Source organism: Anas platyrhynchos, chromosome 3 (assembly GCF_047663525.1).
Source record: "Anas platyrhynchos isolate ZD024472 breed Pekin duck chromosome 3, IASCAAS_PekinDuck_T2T, whole genome shotgun sequence".
Lineage (NCBI taxonomy): Eukaryota > Metazoa > Chordata > Aves > Anseriformes > Anatidae > Anas > Anas platyrhynchos.
The window spans coordinates 9,037,828-9,058,939 of record NC_092589.1 but is presented as its reverse complement, the minus strand read 5'-3'; the positions used below and the strand labels follow the sequence as shown (position 1 = coordinate 9,058,939).

The 21,112-nt window shown below is 40.6% G+C and overlaps 1 protein-coding gene across 3 annotated transcripts in view; it reads right to left on the bottom strand.

The window, feature by feature from the left end:
• Positions 1–1,486: 1,486 nt before the first annotated feature.
• The window catches only part of KIF16B (kinesin family member 16B), a 138,703-nt gene continuing 119,077 nt past the window's right edge, over positions 1,487–21,112 (bottom strand). For 2 of the 3 annotated variants that reach the window (XM_072035270.1, XM_038176652.2), the window contains 2 exons: positions 18,509–18,592; positions 1,487–2,779 (listed from right to left, as the gene is read on the bottom strand). In XM_072035270.1, coding sequence (XP_071891371.1) covers positions 2,621–2,779; positions 18,509–18,592 — 243 coding nt within the window. In that variant the 3' untranslated portion in view covers positions 1,487–2,620. The remainder of the gene's footprint in view (positions 2,780–18,508; positions 18,593–21,112) is intronic. The other variant, XM_072035271.1, reaches the window with a different exon arrangement.

Genomic DNA, 21,112 nt, shown 5'->3' with positions numbered 1-21,112 from the left:
TACGAATATTCAACTTTTCACTCGACTTACCTCTCAGTCCAGTTGTGTTTTTCTTTAGCAGGTTCTCCAAATCCAAGCTGACACGAGGCACGTGACTTACCTCTGGGAGCCCTGCGTGCTCAGCCCTTCTCACAGAGCAGTGTTTGCTGTGTGGCATGGCAGTTTCCCTTGTCAGGCACTGCACTGGCTGCCGCAGGAAAGCACTTGGCACTACTGATGGCTTTTCAGGTAGAAAATCTGCAGAAACTGGTTTTGCACAGCAGATGAAGCAGCCTGCCATTTTTTGCCCTGCCAGGATCTATCACAGAAGCAGCACACAGGAAATAATGCTCCACAGACAGTTATGTAAAATTCAATTTTTAAAACTCTTCAGAATTAATTCTTTATGGTATCACAGTGCAATGAGGCAGGAGGAGGAGGAGCAGGCCAGGCCAGGAGAGACAGAAAAGGCTTTCTGGTTTTGCAGTGAGATTTAGGGTCAAAGTTCCCACGCTGCTACAAAACCCAGCAGTATCATGCCCAATTTCTGTCTCTGTGAAGCACTGACATGGGCCATCAGAGTTAATACAGTGAAAATACCAAGCTCCCATTAATGCCTGCAGCAACACCAAACTCCAGTTACCCAGCTTACCACAGGAACAGGCAGCAAGCGCCCAACCTCAACTTTCTGATTTGGGAAGTGTGAGCAAAGCCAAACGGCGGGCTGAAAGAAGGAAGGGAGCTACAAACTGGAAATGAGGATGTGGCCTCCTGGTCAGGGGGATGATACGTGCACAGAAAGGTGCTGGAAGAAAAAGGAGGGGTGCAATACAAGCACAGGGCACGGTGAGGACAGTGAGGTGGGGGTCGGGTCCCTGTTGTTGAAGATGCGCTGGTGAAGTTAGCACTCCCACATGGAAGTGCTTGAGGAAGACTGGGAACAGCTGGGATACAGGATGCAAAAACAGTCTGGGAATCAACAGATTTGATTGGAATGAGTCACCTAAGAACCTGCCTCCCAATTCAAATTATTACAATGCCCAAGTCCCAAGAGACACATATTTAAAAGGTATTCAGATAGTCACATATACACAAAGACATTTAAGTCTACCCTGGTATCCCCACTGACAATAGGTTTTTAGTGGTTTTGAAATTTTACCTTAATTTTAGCTGTTTTCAGTGAAACAAATCAAAATAATTATAATGCTCTCAAAATTTTAATGATCCATTCTAATCCTTTTTTTTTTTTTTTTTTAATTAGAAACACTTATCATAGCAGGCTAGCTTTAGTAATGGAATCCAATTGTCTTTATTCATTTTATTAAATGTAAAGCATTATTGTTCTTATAATTTAGGTCATGAAATAAAAAATTACCAGTGTTGTTGCTTCAGGTTTTAATAACCATTTTCTACAATATGAAATAGTTTGATTACCAAGACCTACTGGTGGTCAGTGATGGCAACTCCCAAATAATGCTTCATACTCCTAAGAAATGGCACACAAAACTTACCTTCCATTATGCGTTTTAATAACCGAAAGCCGCTTTATTCTGCTTTTTATACAACCAATTATACATTAACATGTACATGTACCCAATTCCAGTCACAGTGTATACATATTTTTGGATCCGCAGCAATATAAAATGAGTTCTACCTGTATATACATGTGCAAGTCTGAATAAATCCTGAGTAATTTTAAAGTACTGTTAGTAAAATCCTGTAAATTTTAACTGATGCAAATAAAATTGAGGTCTTACAGTGTTATGCTCTTGTGAAGAAGCTGTTTTTCAAAAACAGAAATATAGCGCTTTGCATTAGCTTTATGCATAGCTTTGCGCTCTGTACACTGCACAGTATCCACTTACGGTCCAGGTAATTAGAAAACGTGAAAAGATGCTGACCGCATTCTTCGGTTAACTATTGCTTCCTTTACTTCTTAATTAGTGGCAAGTGATTTATTCTGCTTCATAATAACCAAGTGTGGAAGACTTCTACGGGTTTTAAATTATATTCTTTCTGCTTTATATATTTTGTAAACATTCAAGTCACTCAGGCCCTTAAATTCTTCAGAGAAAAACTATACAATTGTACAGTCAAATACTTATAACATGTGTCCTGGGGAAAAAAAGGAAACAACAGCAGAGTATGAGCATTACCTTAAATGCGACAGTATGCTATAGGGAATCAAAGGAGGCAATGTTCTTTAAGGAGCAACTTGGACAGAAACTGAAAGGCTGCTCAAAAACCCTGTCAGTATGACACACCGGCACAGGCAACATGAGATGATCTCACATGACCATAACAAATTGTCTGAGCAGAAGAGAGGGAAGCGTTCCCACTGAGGAGTGGATCCAAACCCAGCACGTGAGTCAGAACTTTCATATGGTATTAACAGAGCAACTCACTCATCAACGTCTGCATACCCCATGCCAGGAAAATGCAGGCACTTCTCATATTAATGCGAAGTGGCAGAGGACAAAAGCTAGCGTCAGGGCGTACGTAGCTGTCTTTAGCAGGAGTTGGTTTGATGCAACTTCCCGGGCATGAAAGAAGATACCCTTTTTTCTTCCCCCTCATTCTGCTCGTACCACGAGTGAAGGCACCACTGTCTGTGCTCCTCTGGCACAAGGGTCCTGGCAAGTTAGCTGGTCCCATGGCTGCTATAGTCAAAAACTCCTTTCCTGAAGAAGGGTGAGAATTCACAGATGGTGTGTTTGGACAGAGTTGACCCCACTTTATCAATGTGCAGTGGAGATGATGGAGATTTCAGCATTGCAGCAAAAAAGCTCCTGAGGTATTTCTGTGGAACAAAATGCAAAATGTCATGATTACAACCACTTCAAAGAATTAAATGAACAGCAGTACAAAACAAACAAACAAACAAAAAAATAGACTAAAACAGTATCTCCATGGACTATGAAAAGCCCTTTTAATTACCACCAGCATTGAAATCCATCCATTAAAAATGTCTCCTGACATGTCCACGTTAAGATCAGGAAAAGCAGAAAAAAAAACTATTTCCCACTTGCTTTCCCTGCCAAGCACGCTAACTGTTTTATTCTGTGCTCGTGTGATGCTTCTGCTAATCATGACCTGCTAATACTGCTGTCTAGCATTACCAAACACTGCAGCAGGTGCAAGCCTCAAATCTATTCTGCAGGAATTTCACTACATATGGACACAAAAGGACTTCAGAAATTGTTCCCTCATCAAGCCTTTATGAACCCTGCATTGAAAAGGATTTGTTTTGACCAAGGCCATCTGCACAAATATTGTATGACTTCCATAACATTTCAGAACCTAACAGCATCTTTTCACTGAGTTGCCCTCTAAATATTATTTTTTTTTTTAAGCAGTCTGACACCTAAGAAGCATTCCCCTTCCCAGAAGTTAATATTCACCAACCACTGCGCGACTCGCATCCATTTATATCTACAGAAATCGTGACAGATGTACATTAACACAAAGTTAGCTTTCACAAACCTGATGGGGTTTCCTTCACATATGGGTTGAATTATTAGTATCATTTAACATAGTTTAATAAGCCACATTTATAACTTTGAACTAAAACACAGTAGGTAAAATGTTGATCAGATAGGTACTAAAAAAAATAGATTACCGAATGTCACCCAAATAGCTGCATAGGAAATCTCATCTAGAACACAGGGATAATGAACTCCTTTCCTCTGCTACAGACTGACCACAGAAAAAGATAGCCTGAGAAATTATTCACTAATCCTGGATGCAGCGGGAAGTACATCTATAAGACAGAACGACACGGATATCCTATGAAAAACACCAGGTTTAGTCACTGAATGCAGCAACTTCTGGGTCATGAAAGAGGTTCGTTCAGGAAGCAGTCCTAATTATTCACTTTCTTCTCAAGGAGAATTTCTCCATAATATAACAACCTGTTATCTATTTAAAGTACCTTGGAAACCAGCTGTATTAATATCACAGAAAGCGGGATAACAACAACAAAAAATAGCAGCTGGCACATAAGCTATTCTCTTGGCAGGATTGGTAGATTTTCTTCTTTATTCAGATCTCCCACAGGTTGTATTAATGCTCGTGAACAAAATTCATTACAAAAATGCCTTCAAGATGAATTCCAGCAGACTAAGAGGTAATTTAAAGTGAGCAACAGATGTCATATCGACATTTGTCATAATTAGTTCGCAAAGTAGGGCCCTTTAAAAAAGTCCCAATCCAGTAATGCCTGAAGGATGAATATGGTGGAAAATCAAATGTAAAACAAAGCATACTGTTAGAGTTTTAGCACTGTGCTGAAAAGTTACTGCAGTAATTTCAGTTTATGGCTACTGAAGGCTCAAAGGTACCAAAATTCCTCACCGGAGACATTATAAGACCTATTGCATTCACCTTGGTATGTATGGCCAGATAATTGACTGTCATGCCTTTGCTGTAGAGCCATTATTCATTGTTTTGGCATGATAGCTCTAATGGCAATGAACAAAAAAAAAAAAAAAAAAAAGGAAAAGAAAAATCCCTCTGCTGTAAGCGTGTACTTATCTGACAGGGAAACACTAGGAACAGCAGGTATCCTTATTTTCCTGGATCTGTATGCAAGAGTTGCTCACTGAATATCAGATTCTTTGAACGTGAAGAAGATACTTGGGAAAATGGCAACAAGCAGACCCTACCGGATTATGATAGAATTCATTTTGTAGGAAGGTTCTCAGCCATATGGCTTTGCATTATGTGCTCTTCAACAACCATTTCCGAACAAATTAGCCCTCTTTTAAATCCCATATCTGCATTCGCCCTTGTTTGCAATGCTGATGTGTTAGCACAGCGCAGAGCCGGTGCGCCCTTGACACGAAGAAGCTGTTGCTTCGGTAAAATTGAGGCTGCTCTGTCCAGATACGTTGGCTAGGAGTTAAGTCCCATAAATGGAAAACAGTGATTGATGGCAGAAGCGTTTGTTCTCACAATTACTGGTGTGTATGCCTCTGTTACAGGGCTGCGGCTAGGCAGGAAGGGGGAAGGTTGCTCTGCCCTGCGTGCTGCAGTGTGGACAAAGTCAAAGAGTGTGTCAGGAGAAAAGGAAGAGCCTTCCTTACTGGTGTGTGGAAATAAGCATCCCTAGTTCAGACAGGATAGGCAGAGGATGAGGGTCACAGCAATCAGAGAGAGGGACAGGCACGTCAACACCAAACACTGGCGATGACAGAGAGAAAACTTTCCCAGGGATCCAGGAGGACCTTGGCACGGACTTTGCTGCAACCCAGGAAGCCGCTGGAAGCTGCAGCAAGGCTAGATGAAATGGTCTCCTCTGCTGGGACACAATGGACAGGGGGAGAGCTGTTTTCAAAGCTTTTATATTAAATCCATTTCCAGCAGCAGATACGATTTTTCTCTATTTACAGAACAACGCTGTTGTTTGTGCTGAGTTAAAACTAGGTGGGATGCACTCTGGTATCTTTTGATGTGTTCCCTTTAAAAGAAAAAAAAAAAAGTCTTTGATGCTGGCAAGCTCAGAGTGCCAGCAGAGAAACATGTACAAATTTTATATAAATTAATGCTGTGACATCCTACCTTCACTTCACCAACAGCATCCAAACAGCATCACCCCAGAAATGCAAAGCACCACGTTATAGCAACCCTCCTTTTGCAAGTTATGCATAACTAACTTAGAAAGAAAAACCTACGTAAATGCTACAAAAATTCCCAAAGTCTTGTCTTACTTGTTTTGTTTGTTAGCCTTTCAGAACTAGTCATTTGTTCTGGATTATTTAGCCTGGTAATCAGTATTCTTCAAAATGCACTTAGGAGTTTAATTTCACTAATAGCGTTCAACCTGCTATGCTGTTGGTTTGCTGGAAAATATCCTAATTACAAATTTGTAAATGTCTCAGTGTGAGGGCACAGGACCCTGGCATTGTAACAGGAATGGAAAATGGGTAACTTAGCTCGTGTTGGTTCCTCAATGTAAGCACACATCCAGGAACAGCAGTTAAGAGAATGAAAATACTTTTGGCATGTACCAAACTTTTAGAGACAAAAAGCCAGGTGAAAAAAAAAAACTGCAAAATAGGAAAAGCAGTGCTTTTCCTCTCTTGGCATGCATTATATCCTTAATGACCTTTAACTTAAAATTTATGAAAGTCATACCTGCAAATTTTCAACTTGGATTCTGAGTGTTTGGAAACGAAGCAAGACTGGAGAACGGTGCGAGGCCCACCTACGGATTTGAGTAGCTTTCCCTCCAGTTTCATTATGCAAATGGCAAAACGGTAACCATTTTGAAAGCTTATTAAAAATTATTACTTTAATAAGGTTTACTTCTTAAGCAGAAGGCCAGTGATCAGACTTGATCCATCAGCACAGCAAAGTCATTCTAATGATTTTTGCACTACTTCATAATGTGGGGACCTCATAATTTTATACATTTTAATATAAATCTATAACTTAATTTAAAGTTATTAAAGTAGTTATAATCAAAAAGCTTTCTTGAATGTGAAAACGTTCTTATCATCCTTTCAACTGTGGCATTTTGAAGGGGAATTCAGTTCAATGACATTGTTCTCATAATCCATTACAAACAGCGACAGCCTCCGAGACCAATAGCAGAGCTTAGGAAGAATTGGATTTTTCATTAAACTTTGGCTTGTTTAAAAAGTCATCAACTCTGGTACTTCCAGAAAGTGAAAAAAAATTTGACCTCCTTCCCCTATTGCAGTTTCTAGCAATTTCCCCCAGAAAAACAGTGTCTTAAATTCTTTAAATGTAACACTTCACAATTAGCATAATAAATACCACTAATATTTGACAGGCCTAAAAGCACCACAAACTGGAATCAAGGTAAGCCTCGCAAGGCTTCGGGGATTTTTGAAACAATAGCCTCTTCTCCCCAACCTTCCTTCAACACCTACACATCAATCTGATGGTGAAAATCTTTGCCACAAGGTCACAGAAGGTCGTCAGTGGCAGAGGCGGGAATAATTAACTTGCTCATCTACCTTTGAGCATCAGCTCCTCTCTCCCTTTAATAGAGATGCTAGTTTCTCTTGGCACCAATCACGTAATTATTCTGTTGACTAGTGTTAAGTGCTGCAAGCTTTAAATCAAATCTTGATTTGAATTATTCATAGAGCAGAGCATATGCAGGTACCAACAGCTGTTTTCTATAGGATAGGTAGCTGATTGCAAAAAAAAAAAAAAAAAAAAGACAGATTGGAGCATATTCCCTGACTCTGAAAAACTGTATTACGCTACAATTAGTCCCACCGATTTCAAAGGGAATATTCACCAAAGCCTGATATTCCTGAGGAAGAATCTGGCCCCAAACGAGAAGACAGGAGTGTGCTTAGCTGCCAGTCTGCCACCACAAAACCAAAAATCTGCTCGGAGGACAAAGCATGCAAAGGGAGCCCCTTGTCACTGCTTAGATATAAGAGCCTACCTCCTGCCTTTGTCTCCTAGGAGGGAATTGTTGGACACATGCAAAGGAAAATGAGCGTTTGGGGACTCTTTCCTAAATTAACCAGCTTTCTCTGTTTTAGACAGTTCCACTGGTGTCCTGATGGGAAGAGAGAAAAAAGGACTTTCAGGGTGGTTTTTCAAATACGAAGCGCTAGGGAAACGCCAGTTCTCATCACAAACAACAATCCCTACCAGCAAAGAAAAAAAGCCTGGCTTAAACGGCCCTGACAGGAGATGGTGTCTCGTGGTGACTTGGGGTTGGCAGAGGGCCCTGTCTGCGGTGATACCATGCACAGCATCTGAAGAGAAAGGATCTTACGTCTGCCCAACAGAAATAGGATGCAAACTTCTCATCAGATCTGCTTCTTCCATGGCTTTTTTTTTCTTCCTTTTTCCTTACTGGCAGAAGTTAGAAGGGATCAGCATGCTGCCAAGGGAGGTCAGCTGTGGTTGCACCCAGCTGTACCACAGGGAGGGCGCACAACAAAGGAACCCTTGGCAAAAGGATGGCAAGCTAGGCTAGCGCTGCCTCACTTGGGACACGCACATCTTAAACACCAACAGGACTGGATTATCTGGGGCAGGAAAAGCCATTAACCAAACTATTGGAAGTTTCTGTAGGAACTGAGTTCCAGGGGACCAGGTTCTCTCATATGCCAAATATGCCGACATTATCCAGCGAGGGGTACTCACACTGTCCAACCCGAGGCATTTTGTCCAGCCAGCAGTCCCAGCCTGTTCCTCCAGGACATGGCTCAGGTCATCACAGCGCAGCTTCTGCCTTGTGTTTGCCACTAAGACGATCTCCCTTTCCCTTAGGGATGTCCTGAGGCTAACTGGTTAATTAGGTGCGAGTAATTGCCAGCAAAATGCTCTGATTGCTCTCTAAAAGTAGTTTCAGATCCATTTCTGGATTTGTTAAATACGAGCGAGCAGGGAAAGAATTGGCAGACAGCAAGAATATGAAACACAAGGTGCCGTTGCTTTGGAGTACAACAGCATAGAAGTATTGGGGACCGTACGGAGACTACAATTAACATCTTCACCTCCAGCCATTCAAGATTCATTCAGTTCTCCGCTCACCAGATATAATTACTCACAAGCGTTTTGGTCCTCTGTGATTTTTTTTTTGGTTTGCTTTTTGTTTTTGCTTTTTGCTGTTGCTGTATTTAAAAAGAGAAAATGTGGGGCCTCAATTCCTTTTCCCAACAGCTTGACATATACGGTGAGATATCATAACGCAGATCTGAGTAGAATATGTGAGCAGGACAGCATATGATATCCTGTATCTCAAGTTATATTTCAGGCCCTGCAGGAAGTACCTGATGTCACCTCTGTACCCGGACACATTCATCTGCCTCGCACCCCCCAGGTCCTTATGTGCAGCTGTGATTTCATAACAGTGAGAAAAGCCTCAGCGCCTGGGAGACAACCTTCTGCCTAAAGGATCTTGTTGCTGTGAAATATTTGAAACAAAAGCTTCTAAAATGATGACACGATCACCTGGGCCAGTATCTTTTGCAGAAAGGCCTTGGAGGCTGGGTTCTCCTTACAAAAACTCCAGTCCTAGACACTGCCAAAGTTCTGCAGAGCTTCCTTGAGGAGTCAGAGATAACAAATGCCTCCAGAATTTATCTGTCCCGTAGGTACCACAGACCTTGTTCTGGTCTCACATGGCTTGTGCAAGCACAAGGAGATTTTTCAGGGGAATGAAGACAGATTCACAAACGTTTAAAAACGACAAGTCACAACTGTTAGTCAGACTATTCGAGGGAGGGCTGTCTGCTTCAGACTGGCAAACATTAATTAGGCTCAGGGCTGGATTAACTGGCTTCACATTATACAAGCGAAGAATAAAGGACTGACTCGTTTTAATCAAACCCTTACTGTTCACTTTGATTAGGCCTAATCAGAGGCAAGACTGTTTATGGATAATGCCGAGTAGTCAGGCAGAAACAAAGACCTTCCCAATCAGCATCACCCCTCCTGTATTTGCATCCCTTACACATACAACTTCCACCCCACCCACCACCAATTTGCCCCCAAAACAGAAGCACACCCCTGTTAAACTTACAGATGCCTCCCTGAGGGACTCCACTGTAATGTCCTCCTATCCATGGAAGAAAGAAAACCTGAAAGCCCAGGAGCAAGTGCTGCTGGAGAAGCAGCAGCCGAGCAGCTGCCCAGGGAGCAGAGCATTGCTGCAGAGCAGGCAGCAGGGTTCAGCTGGAGATGCTTCCAAAGAAAGCAGCGTTCAGGGGGTTCTCTTAGCACAGAGAGCATGAGTACGGCAAATCAAGTTGGGTCTTTGTTTTAATAAGCTAGCAAATATCTTGCCAATTTGACTGTGATATGCATATGTAAACTCTTAACTTGTTAGACCCAACTTGTTTGTTACGGAGCTAGATAGGAGGAGATAAGACTGAAAGCTCCTACCAAAAAATGTAATGTAGCTCTTTTGTTGTGGAACGGATTTACCTCTACTGCTCCCAGACATTAACATGACTAAGTGCTGGATCTATAAAAATAGGATATTCCTTTGATAGCGAAGAGTTTAGCCGTCGCTTTTGTTGGAGCTACAAAAGTGAACTATGGAGAGTTGTGTTCTTGGCTCCTGTAAGTCACTGCAGTGCCACCACTGCTGCAGCAACCCGTGCTGGCAGTGGACTTAACCCAGAGCTGAGAGTGAAGCAGCAACACTACTCACACCACCCTCTGGGCATGGTTAGAGGTACCTAAATGGCTTTGGAACGAAGCTGGTAAGAAACAAGCTTTTCCAATACCTAAATTCCAATTCAAAACAAAACAAAACAAAAACAAACAAACAAAAAAAAACAACACCCAGGACTAGCCCCTTGGAAAATTCTCCCTGTTTTTATGCACAGTACTTTGCAGACTCCTTGAAGCAGGGTTACAGTTTCCTCTCTAGCCATCTAGGTGAGAGCAGATTTTATCACTACAGCTCCAGAAGCGTTAGAGTGCCACTAAAATTTAATTTTACCCACGGTGGCACTGGAATTTACTTGAATGCATACACCTTTTTGAATTTTTGTAACGCACACGCATTCCGAGAGATGCCAGTTATGATTCAAGGTGAAATTGCTCTCCTAGGTTTTCAAAATCCAAACTATTCATTATAGCTATTTAGAGCATTTTTCTGTGCAAGTCTAATGGCATGAGCACATTATGTTGAATTACTATTATGCTGCATCAATTGAATTAACTGCTGAAGTCAGTCCACATCCCAAATTACAATCTTATTCTACCTGAAATTCATTTAAAATCCACAGGACTTAATATTTCTTACAATGTCTGCATGCTAAAAGCTTACATTCATGGGCTTTAAGTAGCCCCAATGAAAACTGAATTGTAGGCTGGAAAAAAAAAAAAAAAAAAAGGAAGCCAGCAAGGACTATGATTTACAGGTGCTCCATCAGCTTGAGTCTTCTTTTGGAAGTAAACGGCCTGGCTAGTGAAGGAAAACAATCTTTTCTCCGGAGCGCAAGTCAAAACAAGTCCTGTCAAAATCTATTCAGAAAGAATAACAACGGAATTGATTTTACCACGCATCCCCGGGCCAGCAGTGACAGCGTGTCATCTGCTGGAGTGGCCTTGGCAAACAGCTACCAAAGCACTTGACATGCATCACCCTCTGCTTCCTTTGGTGAAGTCAGATGCTGGAGGATGACTGATATGCTTGCTTCGAAAAGGGATAGCACCGAGTTCAAGCCAGTGTCCTTGGTCGAGCACTCCCTTTATTCATCTACTCACATCTGGAGGTGGGGAGCCATTACTGGAGACCGATCAAGGTGCACCACTACAAAATGTGATTTGTAGCAGGATGTTGGGAAATTTATTCAGAACTAACAGTAAAACACATTGTGATGCAGAGCTAAACTAGAGTTCAAGCTATATACTGTCACATATCCTGAACTAAATCATGTGGGTGGCGTCCCTGCCTATGGCAGAGGGGTTGGAGCTAGATGATGTTTAAGGTCCCTCCCAGCCCAAGCCATTCTCTGATTCTGTCATCAACATACCTTCTTATTTTTTGATACTCTAAAAGGAAAGAAAAACAGCCTGTGAGTTGCACACATCCTATTTAATTCTTTATTTGAAACACAGATGAACATTTTACCATAAAAGATCCAGTTTTTGAGGTAGGGACCTGAAGTTATGCATCTAAAGAAAGACATACCAAAGTTATTGTAAGGGGATATGTACACTACATGAGAGTTACCTCTAGCAAACTCTGCAAAACAGGATTTCAGACCTGATCTTGAATGAGCCGACAAGTTTGAGCAAATGAGACCAAGGGGCTGCTTATGCTTCGTGTCCCTCTGTGTCTAGCAGCCTGTTGAACAGAGCTTGAACTGAATGCAATTAGAGAACAATCCCAAGCTTTCACTTCTTCCAAACTATCGTTTTTCTCTTCTATTGCTATTATAAAACTAGCCTTTTGCGTTTGTTGTCATCCTGGCTCAGATTCTATGTTTTTTAATCAAAGTAAGTTTTTATTGGTATGGGATCAGCTGCTGACACATGCAAAGTCCTAATCTCTACTTATTTATATGTAGAGAACGTAATCAATGAGTAAAACTGAAATCATTATTCACTTTTTGAAGCCAACACAGCCTTGCACAAGAAGCAGTGACACCCAAAACCAGATGAAATGAAATGCTTTACTGCTGAAAGCTTCTACAGCTGCTCTGTGAGGGCTGCCACTTCAAAGAAGAGGAGCCAGGTGCCTTGAGCAGTCCCGATGACGCATTGAAGGCCACGAACCCAACATGGGAAATCGTTCTCGAATGGTTAACTGCAAAGTTTTACTACCTGCAGGCAAGGCAAGACTTCAGTGTTGCTGCTGAGAAGCAGAGAGTTTTGTTTAAAAATACTTTTAAACAGTTACTAGAGGTTATGAAGGGCTCTTGGTGCAAACTGACTATACCTAATCCAGTAAATTGTCCTTGACGTGGATTTCATACCAACTGATATTCACCATTTGGTCCCCTTCCCCACACACTTGTGCTCTTCTCTTTGTGGACAGGTCTATGCTCTTTCTTCTTGTGCTCCTATTACATCCTCTTACATTCCCCTGTTTCTCCGCTGGGAAATTAAAATCATCACTCTAAGATGTAGCATTCTGTACTTCAGACTACGGCTACGAAACAACCTTCTCAAGGATTATCAAACGCTGACATTTGCAGCAGTCTGCTTTTGCAATAGCAGTTGTATGGTATGCAGCCATATCTATAACAAAAGGACAAGCTTCCTTTTATCTTTCAATGATTATCAAATACATTCTGCATGCTTTCTGAAGTCTGTCTCATTGAGATGCTTCGAAGACCAGTATTTACAACTGCACTGTCAGAGGCAAACATGCAATCTGCAAGAGCCAGGCTGGTGAGCAGCTGGCTTTAAAGCTCTTTTAAAAAGCTTTGGTATTAGGGATGTTGTTGTAAGCTGATACTGGAGTCTAATAATTTCCTTTTAATAATCACTTTGAACTGACACACAAACAGTAGCTTAGAAAGGTCCTTGTGACTGGCGTCAGCAACAGGAAAAATCACACAGAAACAGAAACTCCTACTGACCTCACCGGACAGGATTTATTTATTTTTCCAATAGAAGTTCCAATTCACCTGGAACTAGCATGAAGCCAGTTGTCTCAGCTAAGGCACGGACTGTGAAAGAAAGGCTGGTGGGACGTACTCATGAAGTTCATACTGAATATTCAGATGACAAATCACCTACAGTTTCGTTAAAATGCTTCTGCCCTCATGACTCCATGGAAAACCGCAAGAAATGAGGACTTAAAGTGGCTAGAACATACTCAGTGTGCCCAAATTTGTGGACAAGTATTTTGAGATGTTTTCTCAAATTTCTCTTTTTCTGGTTGCCACTGAGGTGTTAATTCTGAAACAAGTAATACATTTCAATGACAGTAACAAATTCATGTTTGATGTGTGTTTTCCTTAAGAACTAGATTCTTGGAGTCATGCAAAAATAGCAGAACCCGCTTCAAAGGGAGAAGATGGAGAGGCTAGCTTCAGAGCTGTGTACAGAAAACCCTAGAAATTATCACCTTCAAAGGAAGGTTAAAAACACGTTAAAAACAAAACAGAGCATTTGGCCTCTTAAGTTAAAGAATCATAATTTGGAAGCTTAATTTTGACCAGAGGAAACAGCAATATTTCTGTTCAGTGCTTGTGATGCTTTCACCAGCCAGTTCTACAGCTTGGAGAGGATAATTGAATTATGCAGTTCATACAAGATTTATTTCTGCCTCTTGCATTAACACCTATCATTGATAAACTCATCATCAGACCCCAGAAAGTTACGAGGTTAAGGACAATTGTATTATTAATTTTAAATAAATTGAGCATGTCAATCTTTTAAAGAGATTCAAAGTATTAAAAAAAGGCAGAGACAATGCCAGGAAGATGTATGTGCTCCTTCAAAACTCAAAGAGGATTTGCTTTACCCTACTGGTACAGGTGGACTTACTTTCTTTCCCTGAGCTCCACAAGGAGAAGCACAAGGAAAAACACCTCCTACCGACCATTGTGCTGTCTGCTGGTGCATCCCCAGTCAGGGATTTTGCCTCTTGCCCCTTGCTGTCGACAAACATACCTGAGGAAACAACAGCTGTGGGGATGAAGAGTGCAAAACAACAGAGGAGACAGGCTGAGGTTTGAGTTGTGGGGTTGTTTTGTTTGCCTTTAAGCAACAGCCTGCTGGAATTTTGTCAGCTTAACAATCGTGCTCTTCTGAGTACACTGATGGAAGCAAGACTAGAAAAGAAGGTCTTCTAGCCCATGGCTAGAAGACTTCTGAGTAAGGAGTCAGGAAACATGACCCCATCTGTTATGTCAGCTCAGACAGTTACTTGTGCAGTTTTCCTGGCTGCACAATGGTTGAACAGGGCTAATACCGACCTTCATTACTACTACAAAGCATGAGCCCAAGAGAAGAAGAAAAAATAAGCAGGGGAATGATTATGATACAAAAATGCAGTGTCCAGGGCAGTGGGGATTTCAGGAAAACTTTTTACTGTCATCCACAGATCTAGTAACTCCCCCAGTAATAAAAGATACTCTGCAGACAAAATGGAAACAGATACCTTCATTGAATTATCTCTCTCCTGTGACATGTACTTCCTTTACAAAGTTTTTGCTTATAAACTAGAAAAGGAGGTATACATCTGATTTCATCAGGGGAAAAAAAAAGGATCCTATATCCTTATTTACCGGTTTCTAATTGCATGAAAGGATAGATACACACTAACTTCTACTCATTAACTTTAATCAAAAGAATTCTTGGCTGTTTCATTTAAGGCGGATTTAATCAAGCAAGGTTGGCTCTGAAGTGAAATTACAGTCTTTAGACTGTGGAACAATTAATTTAGAGTTTTGCCCTGCAACAGGTCCCTGATGAAATACTAAATTAATAGATTGCAACAAGGCTCTTAGGATAGGTGATTTTAAACATAGGTTAGGTGCTTTCTCTTGTGATATATAGGTGAAAACCCTGTGCCAACTTGCCTATTATTTTTCAAAACCTCTATGGAAATATAAGATATTGGTCAAAAGACTTTATGTTATACCTACAAGATCCAAAGCAAAAGTTTTTACATTGCAAATATGTATCACGCTAGAGATCAAAGAGTTTTTTCTCTCCATGTTCATCTCACACACACAAAAAAATATGCATAAGGTGCTTTCTTACCAACAACGTACTGTCAAGCTTTTGGTTATTAAGCACTTTTACCAGCTAGGATAGAAAGGATAAACGAATAACTTAATGTTTTACCTAAACTTCGCGTTTATTGTGATTTTGAATCACAACCCTTGTACTCTGGGAGTCTTTTACTCAAAGTAATGTCATACCTGTTACAATAGAGTAATACACCCACTTCTGAACTAAAGCTGAAACAAGGTAATTTACATGGCAATCTTAAAAATAAAATAAATAAATAAATAAAGCAACAGCCCACCAGCAGCACCCAATACACTCTTCCCCATTCTAGCTGCACTGAGCAGTGCCACAAAAGCCCTCCTGCTATTCTCAGGACTTCTGCTCCTCTTGTGGCTAGAACCCAAGGGGTGCAGTGTAGGAAAAAAAAACCCAACTTCCTAAACTGCTATGGGTCCCACAAAGGACATTTTGGGCAAATGATTTTATAATTAGGCACAAGAAAATTTTCCCTGACTAGACCCAAAGAGAGGCAATTACAATGGCTGTTTAGATGTGTGCAACGGAAGTAGCTCTCTGCTGTACATTTAGCTAATTTTGAAGAGTAGTTTTGCTCCTACAACTCCCAGTCTAACCGCCTCATTTTCCCAGATCAGACTGTGAGTTGCAATTTAGCCTTGACATAAGGAGAAGAGCCTACGAGACCATTTCAGTAACCAACTGCTCAATTCAGCACACACTTTAGATGGGCTGTTGGACTGAAATGACAGCCTTGGTTGTTTCATCCCTTAAAGAGGTGCACATTGCATCTTGAAATTTTATTTATGTGCATGCTTGGAAAAAATGTAGATTAGAAAAAGAAACTGCTGTTCCTCAGGGGATGCTGCTCAGGAATGCACTGGACTAGTCAAAGCTGTTCTATCCCACTCCAAAGTTAATCTAAAAAGTCCGGGAAAAACAACACAAAGCCCATTCAAGATATGCAAAGATCTAATACAGAAACTGGAAGAGGAGATTAATTTCTTTATCGTCCACCACAGAGATGACAGCTCTACTAATGATCTTACAACATGGAACATTTGTTCACTATTATTAGACTGATATTTGTCAGACTGCCATGTATTTTTAGTCAATAAGGTCAGCTCAGACTTCAGGTAAGAACATACAATTATTTTTTTTTGGTCTAGAAGATGGGCTTTGCTTTTATTAAAAGTGCTGTATTAGCTCATTAGCTCTTGCCTAACCATGGGAAACAATCAAATAAGCTTTTATACCATATAAAATTACTAGAATAACATCACCTGCGAGGCTTGCAAACCATTGCATAGTGTTTACAGCAAATCAAGGCACAGAATGGGGTATGAAAGCCAACTGAATGCATACTAGCCATGTTTCTGCTCATTATCAAGGTCTGACTTCCTCACCCTTTACCTGATCCAATTTCCACATGAGAAATGTGTCCTGTTCAAAAGGCCAAGAGACCATGTCCCTTATAGAGGCAATCCATCCATTACTACTTTCAGGTTAGTCTACTGAAACATGCTCAAAGTTCATTCCGGACTGAAAATGATGAGAAAGCAACAGACGGCATTTTAAATAGAATCGGTGCCTGTGCTATAGTACCCTATCACACATTCTCTGTCTGCCAAATAGTTTCCCAGTATAATTCAAGATGTGCTTTGAGTCTTCGAAGACTTCATGGGAAACAATCACTACTTAGGTGGTTTCTTCCACTGCTTTGCAAGGAGGCTGCAGTTATGTTCGCTGAAACTCACCGGCTACTGACCTTCAGTGCAAAGCCAGAGCAAACTACTGCAAAAATGCACAACGAAAGAAAGAATAAAATACCAGGAGCAGAGGTCCAAACATCAGGCATTTTTGCTATTTTCATGAAATGACAACAAGCTTATTGCATCAAATTCCTTATGGCAGGAATGGTAATATTTACTTGGCTCCTTGTCCTCTTAATACAACTTTCTCTTGACCACTGGAGATCTTGAGTTTCTCCAATGCTGACTGATTTGCCAAGATTACTGAATGGTATGGCCCAGTGTACTACCTGGCATATGGCAAAACATATTCATGTAAACAGTGTTCGTATATTTTTATTATAGTATTCGCAAAACATAAAGGTAATACAATTCTAAATGACTTCGCTAAAATAGATACAACTTAATGTAAAGCTAAAAACTGGCTACATAGAGAGCCATAAATACTACATGACTGTGATCAAAGCATCACTCTACACAGCAGTTTTAACATTCAGAAACATTACAATAAAGTCGGTTAGGAAATCAATGAAAGGTCAGAAAGATTAAGGGATTAAATTTCTTACTGGTACAAAAATATGCAAACTGAGTACTAGACGGGAATGCGGCCATGCCTTTATGCCCTCTATGGAGGACATGAAACAAAAAACAGATTACATTTTGTGCTATATGTAAGACAGCCTCACATCAAAAGTCAGTGGGAGGATGTTTTGTTTTTGGATCAAAGAAAAGGTGAAGTACATAGAAAAAATCAAAACATGCCAGAAAATATCCCAGTTGGAAGCAATCTACTTTTATATTAATTTCTCTAAAGCTCTACTTAATGCTATTTCAGCCCTACAAAGAAAGTAATTCTTTATGACTTGCATGATCAAGTTATCCCCATGTGGCTACAAAATAGTTGTGGGGTATATGGTTTAGTCTTTGTTCCCGCCTATTCTTCTTTCCCCAAACCCCACCTGCTGCCCCTGGGCTGCAATAATACGCGCATTAGCATGGAAATATAAAGACCTAAAGTGCGATAGGAGTTAAAACTGTGCCATCCACACAGCGCTGTAGAACAAACAAAAACCCCAAACCCTCACTCAGTAACTCTGTCCACCATAAAATTAAGCTTTAAAACTAATTCAAATAAAAAAAATAAAAAAAAACAAAACACTCCAAGCTGGGTTACAAAATAAAGCTCAGAGATGCCTAAATATCGCTTTCCTTCTGTCATGAGATATTTGGATATAGTAACCATGATAAAATAGTAAATCTTCAGATAACAAATCGCATTTAAAGCAGCAAGTTTTTTTTAATCTCGTCTTGCACAGAGACCATCTGTCTACAGTGAACACTTACCTCATCCGCAACCTTTCCCTACTAAATAAATGTACCTCCTGTGAACATCTCCGAAGAGTCGCTTTTTTCCAGACTAGGATTAATTTTTTTAAAAGGCATGTTTCATTACTTTGCAATCTACTGCTGCCATCTCCTGTGTTAAATGAAGCAGCAAGTAACTTCATACTTACAAGTAGGCTATTTAACTACGACTGTCCGGGAATGGTTTCTGTTGGTCAAGCAGATAGTACTCCACCTAAATACACTTCAGAAGGCTATGAGAAAGATGCCATTACCTCTAAGTGACTCCGTCTTTCTGCAATCACTCGTTCATCCTTGTTTCCAAAGAGCTTCTTCGGAGGGAATTCTAAAGTAGCAAGCTAGAAGATATTAAAGGATGAATTGGCATCATAAATGACAGGCTAAAATGAGAAAATTCTCTTTAAAACTACAAAGCGTCTGGAAAGAAGAAAAAGCCAAATATTCATGAGCTACAGTATATGCTATTAGCAAATATCCCATTATACATTTTTACCGACAGTATTATGATCTAGTCTGAAGCACAGCTAAAACAACAACACATTTTGTTCATACGTGAGTGACAGAAAGCAAATTTGGGAATTAGACTGTCACATTTACGAAGCTGAAAATTGAATCTAATGTTTTAACACCTACTAAGAAGGTAGAAAGATCTCTTCAGGAAGTTTTTTGTTTTTTTGTTTTTTTTTTTAAAAAGACTGCATTCAGTCTCTTAAAAACTGTGGTCTCCAATTGTATCGCCATTTCATTTGTTCATCTTATGTTAGATCATAAATGTAACATCCTTGCATTTAAGAACTATCACTGAAGTATGCTCTGGAATGCAGCACGGCTAGATGCCAGCTGACACCTGCGCACAACCTGAGGGACCTCCATGGTTAAACCACGACAGCTTCTTTCACAACAGGGACAGTCTAAGAGCACGTACACCCACTGTGATGGCAGCTCGGATGATAGCAAGAGGGACTTCCTGAGCCGTAACTCAACCATAGCTCAAATGCATTCAAATGTATGTCCAGGCAGGAAGGGGATAGTTTAATTTCTAAAGAGAACCCACATGAACAAACAAAATCCTATTTATCACAATCAAAATGAAAAGAAGGCAGGAGCAGAACATCTAAAAATGACTGTCCTTTAAGGAGTTCAACACAGAGGTGTTAAAAGCTATTTTTCCATTTCTTTTTTATTCCATAGGAACTGCAACAATCCGCTCTAGTAGAGGAGAGAGCAAGGGAACTTTATTCCTTTCTTGTATATCAGCAAACAAAACATTTGAACTAATTCCAGCCAGCTATATCTGGAAAACATACACACAGCTCAACAGTCGGTAACACATACCAATGAACTTTGTCTGCTAAACCACTGCTGCTGGGAACGACGTACAAGAAAGCAAGTCCTCTCCACGTAGTCCGTGTTTGCATTTTAAGGCAGTTGAAAACAATTTCTTTCTAGCTTTTATGGTATAAGATGGAAATATGCAACCTTACAGCGCTATTGCTGGAGTTGTTTTGCAGGCAGAACCCATGTGTAAAAAATGCCTCTTGCATGAATTCCCCAGGCTATCTGATGATATTGAAATAATAAACAAGATGCATCATTTTCTAGTATATCAGCACATAGAGGACTGTAGAGAGTCTATGGCTGGTTACAAGGAGCAGAAGTACACCGAATTAAATGAGGAGCTTCATCGTTAATGTTGAATGTAACCATTCTTTAAATACAAAGGAATTCTGCAATACAAATAATTTATTCCCACTGTCTGGTTCAACTCTGACTTGGATAGTTTTATAGAAGTGTCTAGACATCTTCAAATGAGCGATATCAAGTGATGTGGGGCACCAGAAGAGATGTCTGTTCTGCATCAGTCTTGCCAACATGCCCCAATTATATTTCTCAAGTTTTTCCAATCATATTGTGCTCTGTGTGCCTGCTTCTTCATGTTGGCAGGACAAGCAGTACGCAGCCAAATAGTATCCTGTAATTATGTCCTTGGGACTTATTTTCACTGCATTACTCACTCCTTAACCTATACAGAAATATAAGTGCTAATATTTTCAAGGGCTTCAAAATCCCACCCCTGCAGAAATTATATTTTATTAAGTAGTACTGAATCATGTAACTGCTAGAAACAAACAAGGTAAAACAACTGCCACCACAATCCCCTCCTGGCTCTAGGAAGACTGTTTTTGAATTTATTTACTAATAAATACTTTATTTATAGAATTTTAAAATAGTGTCTGTCAAGAAAAGGCCAATTTGCACAAATGAAAAAAAGCTACTGCTACCACTTCCTCAGACATACTCTGTAGAGCCAAAGCAAGCTATCACATCTGAAACCAAGAATAATTTCTATATCTAAATTAAGTTCAATTTTAACAGGTTTTGGGGGACTACTTCAACAAAACTTTGGGATGGGCAGCGGCCTTCGAAGTATTTTCCAAAGCTGTTAGCTTTTTGAATATATTTTAGGAGAAAAATGGTTAGTTGTATTTTCTAAAAACAGCCAGCCTTGCTAAACTCCTTGACAAGCAGGCCCATGCAAACTTCATGAGGTTCAACAAGGCCAAGTGCAAGGTCCTGCACCTGGGCCAGGGCAGTCCCAAGCACAAATAGAGGCTGGGTGGAGAATGAATTGAGAGCAGCTCTGAGGAGAAGGACCTGGGGGTGTTGGTGGATGAGATGTTCAACGTGAGCCAGCAATGCGTGCGTGCAGCCCAAAAAGCCAGAAGTGTCCAGGCCTCAAAACAGAAGCATGGCCAGCACAGCGAGGGAGGTGATCGTCCCCCTCTGCTCTCGTGAGGCCCCATCTGGAATGCTGTGTTCAGCTCTTGGCCCCCAAGAAGGACGTGGTCCTTTTGGTA